Consider the following 4637-nt stretch of genomic DNA (forward strand, 5'->3'; position numbering starts at 1 on the left):
GGAGCAGGATTGGAATGAGAGGGGTGGGAGGGAGACTTTTCACTGTGCACTTTTCTATAGTTTTAGTTTTTGTATTAGTTCAAGAATGAAGAAAAAAAAATTCAGCTTTCTCTTTCCTCTTTCCTCCTTTCCTTTTCCAATATTTATTGGAGGTGGTGGGTGGGGTGTGGGACCAAGCAGGAAAGGCAGCTAAATGAGGACGGGTCAGAGAAGGGAATTCCAAATACGAAAATGGGAAAGGCTAGTGTGAATCCTGTGGTACTGGGATGGAGTTGGAGGGATCAGTGTGAACTCATGGCTTTTGATATGTGTAGACAGATAAGCACAGGTGTAAATGTGTGTGTGTTTGTGTGCACGCATGCACATCTCTGTGTTTCTCAGCTCTGTCCACAAAGAGAGCCCTGGGGCACTAATACTCGTGTAGCAATGAGTACTCCGAACACCAAATCTTGGTTTCTAAATGTAGCATCCTCCACTGAAAGGAATCAGGGGTCCTTGGGAAAATGACTGACTTGAGGGCTGAATCGCAAGGGAAAGTACACAGGGAAAGTACACAGTGAACCTGGAACATTTACTTGTGCTATAAAATAAGCAGAATTGCTCATGTAATGCTGGGGACATGTCAGAAGAGCCAAGGAGCTACTGGCCAAATCTGGGACAATTTGAGCATCAGAATAAATGATGACAGTAACAGATTACAATGCATTGAATAAAAATAGGACTCTATGAATCTACACTGACATACATACACACACATGTAGCATGCATGGAGGAAGAGAAATCTCTTTCTTACAGTAGAACGTCCAGTAATAAATATAGAAGGAAGGATGGAAATATTATGATAAGAATTGATTCTGGCAAGAATCATTACTGGATGCTCAGAAGAAAACCATTATGTGAAAATTTGTTGGGGACAAGATATTTACATAGTCCTAAAGTATCTCCCCACAAAATAATGTATTAATTACAAAGAAAAGGAGAGTAAATTTATAGTGGAGAAACAGGGCAAATATTCCCTTAATCAAGTGATCGGAGCTAACATTGTTACCAAACTCAGGTTTGGCTGCTCCTCATTCAAGAATCCGATACTGAGAGACAAGTGTTGGGTAAGTGGAAAGATAGCTTTATTAAGGAAGCCAGCAACTCTGGGGAGAATGTGGACTCATGTCCCAAAGAACCAACTCCCCATTGCTGATTTAGAGCTTTTAAAGGGGAGTTTCAGGGGTGCACAGGAAGTAGAGGGTGCTACATGCGGAACAGCACAGTCAGCTGCCACAATCATATTGAAATTGGTCATACAGTGGTCTGATTAGGGTCAGTTGATTGTTTTAAGTACAGTTAATCTTCAGCTCCCAGGTTGGTTGTTCTCATTTCCTTGAGGCCAGTTCTTGGAGTTGTGCAAGGTAGAGCAGCTTATGTCATGGCTACCATCTGGTCATCATGTAGTTAACTTCTTCCACCTGGTGGGGGTTTCAGTATATGCAAAACAGCTCAAAGGGTATGGCCCAGAATATTACCTATAGCCCTTGAGGAGGAACTAGATGTCATTGACTTTGTTTAACGGCTAAACTATCATCATTTTGTTTTGTTTGACTATTTCCTTTGCTTCTTCATTTTCTCATTTCTCTGATGAAATTTATTCTTTGGCTAAAGTTTTTCTACAGACAAGAGGCAGGCGGAGGACACTGGTGGGAGGTGCTGTCCTGGGAAGGCCCCATAATGTCCTGCTCTATTATAGCATCACTTGTCATGGGACAAACTGGTAGGATGCACAGAGCACAAAGTTACTTCTGGGATGTTCTTGCCAAAGATGCAAAACCTAAATCTAATCATGAGGAGCCATCGGAAAAACTCCAACTGAGGAACGTTCTACAAAATAACTGGCCCATAATCTTGGTGAATGTCAAGATAATGAAAGACAAGAAAAAACTGAGGGACTGTTCCAGATGAAAGGAGTCGAAAGACATAACACAACTAAGTACATTAAGTATTTCTGGATGGATATTTTTGCTTATTGTAAAAGATTATTATTGGAACAGTTGACAGTTATTTAACTGGGGTCTGAAGATTGGATGGTAGTAATGTATCAGTGTCAAATCCTGGTTTTGATGTTTTTATTGTGATGATGTAGGAGAATTTCCTCGTTTGTAAGAAATATAGACTAAAGTATTTGGGGGGAAAGGGGAATCGGGTCAGCAACTGACTGTCAAATGGTTCAGGAAAAAATCTCTCTCTATAAAGAGAGAATGATAGAAGCGAAGGTGTTTAAATGCCAACATTTGGGAATTCTGGGTGAAGGATGTATGGGCATTCTTTGTACAATGTTTCCAACTCTTCCATAAGTTTAAAATTATTTCAAAATAAAAAGTTTTTTTAAAAAAGTCATTCAGATGAAATGGAAACCATGTGTCAGGTAGTGATAAGTGATCTATAGAAAAATGAGGTGGGCAGGGGAATAGCAAATGAAGCAGTGGTGCTGTTGTAGATCGTGTAGTCAGGCAGGCCTCTCTGGGAAGGGACTTCTGAGCAGAGACCTGAGTGAAGTGGGGGAGGGAGCCCTGTGGATATGGGGCAACAGCCTTCCAGGCTGAGGAACCCATCAGAGAAAAGGCACAGAGTGGAGCCAGTTTGGCATGGTATTAGTTTGGTGTTAGTTTCTATTACCATGTAACAAATTACCACAAATTTAGTGCCTTAAAACAAGACCCAGATTTGTCTTGTTCTCTGCCTTTCTGTTTTTCTTTTTGCAGACGCCGCCCTGCTCTCCTCAGCCCCCGGCCCGCCATCTCCTTGAGACCTAACACCATGCCTTCAATTAAGTTGCAGCGTTCTGATGGAGAGATATTCGAAGTTGATGTTGAAATTGCAAAACAACCTGTGACTATCAAGTCCACGTTGGAAGATTTGGGAGTAGATGACGAAGGAGATGGTGATCCAGTCCCCTTGCCAAATGTTAATGCAGCAATATTAGAAAAGGTCATTCACCGGGGCACCCCCCACAAGCATGCTCCTCCTTCTCCTGAGGATGAGGACAGAGAAGAGCGAACAGATGATGCCCCTGTTTGGGATCAAGAAATCCTGAAAGTTGACCAAGGAACACTTTTCGAGCTTATATTGGCGGCAAACTACTTAGACATCAAAGGTTTGCTTGACGTTACCTGCAAGACTGTTGCCAGTATGATCAAGGGGAAAACTCCTGAGGAGATTCGAAAGACATTCAATAGCAAAAATGATTTTACAGAAGAAGAGGAAGCCCAGGTACGCAAAGAGAACCAGTGGTGTGAGGAGAAGTGAAGTTTTGTATCTGACGCTGTAACACTGTAAGGATTGTTCCAAATACTAGTTGTACTGCTTTGTTTATAATTGTTAATATGAGAAAAACAGTCGACAAATGCAGCAGCAAATCAGTTGTATTAGCAGAATGTTGTCCTCATTGCATGTGTAGTTTCAGTACAGATTCCAAACTTATGGCTCCATTTCTTCTAGTCTGATCAAAAGTTCTTTTTTCTTTGCTCTGAATAAAATTGAATGGTGAGTTCTCTATCGAAAGTGGCATTTTGGGCTTTCTCTCTTTTTGGAAAGCAAGTTCTGCCTAGTTTGTTGTCCAGTTAACTTTAGTGACTTTTAAAAGTTGGCACTGTAAATAAAGCAACTTGCAAAACAAAAAACAAAAAAACAAAACAAGACCCATTTAGCCCACGGTTCTGTGAGTCACAAGTCTGGCACAGTCAACTCTGCCATATAACCTAACGTAATCACAGGAGCAAACACCTTGATAGTCATGGTCGAGGGGATTAAGCTGGACATGCACACCGGCTGGCCTGGAAATATTGGGTGCCATCTTGGAATTCTTCCTGCCATAACGGGGGCTGAGGAACAAGGAAGCCGGTGGGGCTGTATAAGAGTGAACGAGGTGGTAAAGGGTAGGAGGCAGCAGAGTATCTCAGGCAAAGAGACACAAGTATACCATACAGCCCAACAGGAGACTGAGGTTCAGAAAGTGACCTTGTGCATTTTTGCTCCTGAGCAAGGGAAGGGTCTTGCCAATTCCCTGAGGAAATAAAGAGCAACTCTGGGGTAGAACACAATAGATGATTTAAATCAAAGGAATGCATGCCTAGTGTAGCCCTTGGGGAATCACTGTGCCGCTGGCACGAGTGATGAAGGGGTCTGCTCTATGCCTTTGGCCTGGGAGGTGAAATGCAAGGAGCCACAGGGTCCCAAAACCTAAAAAAGTTGGCTGGAAAATTTTTTGCTGTGTGCGGGCTTTTCTTTTTTTTTTTTTAGTTGCAGTGAGTGGGCGCTCCTCTTCCTTGTGGTGCGCAGGCTCCTCATTGCTGTGGCTTCTCTTGTTGTGGAGCACGGGCTCTAGGCACGTGAGCTTCAGTAGTTGCAGCACATGGGCTCAATAGTTGTGGCTCACGGGCTCTAGAGCACAGGCTCAATAGTTGTGGCGCACAGGCTCCACAGCACGTGGGATCTTCCTGGAGCAGGGATTGAACCCGTGTCCCCTGCATTGGCAGGCGGATTCTTAACCACTGCACCACCTAGGAAGCCCCCGGAAAATTTTTTAAAAAATATTTATTTAGTATAAAAGCAGATGATTGAACTTGGTGTACCCCCCCCCAAAAAATAAT

The 4637-nt window shown here is 42.9% G+C and overlaps 1 protein-coding gene across 1 annotated transcript; it reads left to right on the forward strand.

Moving 5' to 3' along the window:
• Positions 1 to 2805: 2805 nt before the first annotated feature.
• On the forward strand, positions 2806 to 3294 carry LOC130833702 (S-phase kinase-associated protein 1-like). Its single transcript, XM_057703605.1, has one exon. The coding sequence runs from the start codon at positions 2806 to 2808 to the stop codon at positions 3292 to 3294; it is 489 nt and encodes a 162-aa protein (XP_057559588.1).
• The last annotated feature ends 1343 nt before the right edge of the window (positions 3295 to 4637 follow it).

This window comes from Hippopotamus amphibius, chromosome 12, assembly GCF_030028045.1.
Source record: "Hippopotamus amphibius kiboko isolate mHipAmp2 chromosome 12, mHipAmp2.hap2, whole genome shotgun sequence".
Classification (NCBI taxonomy): Eukaryota; Metazoa; Chordata; class Mammalia; order Artiodactyla; family Hippopotamidae; genus Hippopotamus; species Hippopotamus amphibius.

Excerpts from the sequence above, each read along its gene's own strand:
- LOC130833702 (XM_057703605.1), top strand. The coding sequence starts at position 2,806 with ATGCCTTCAATTAAGTTGCAGCGTTCTGATGGAGAGATATTCGAAGTT.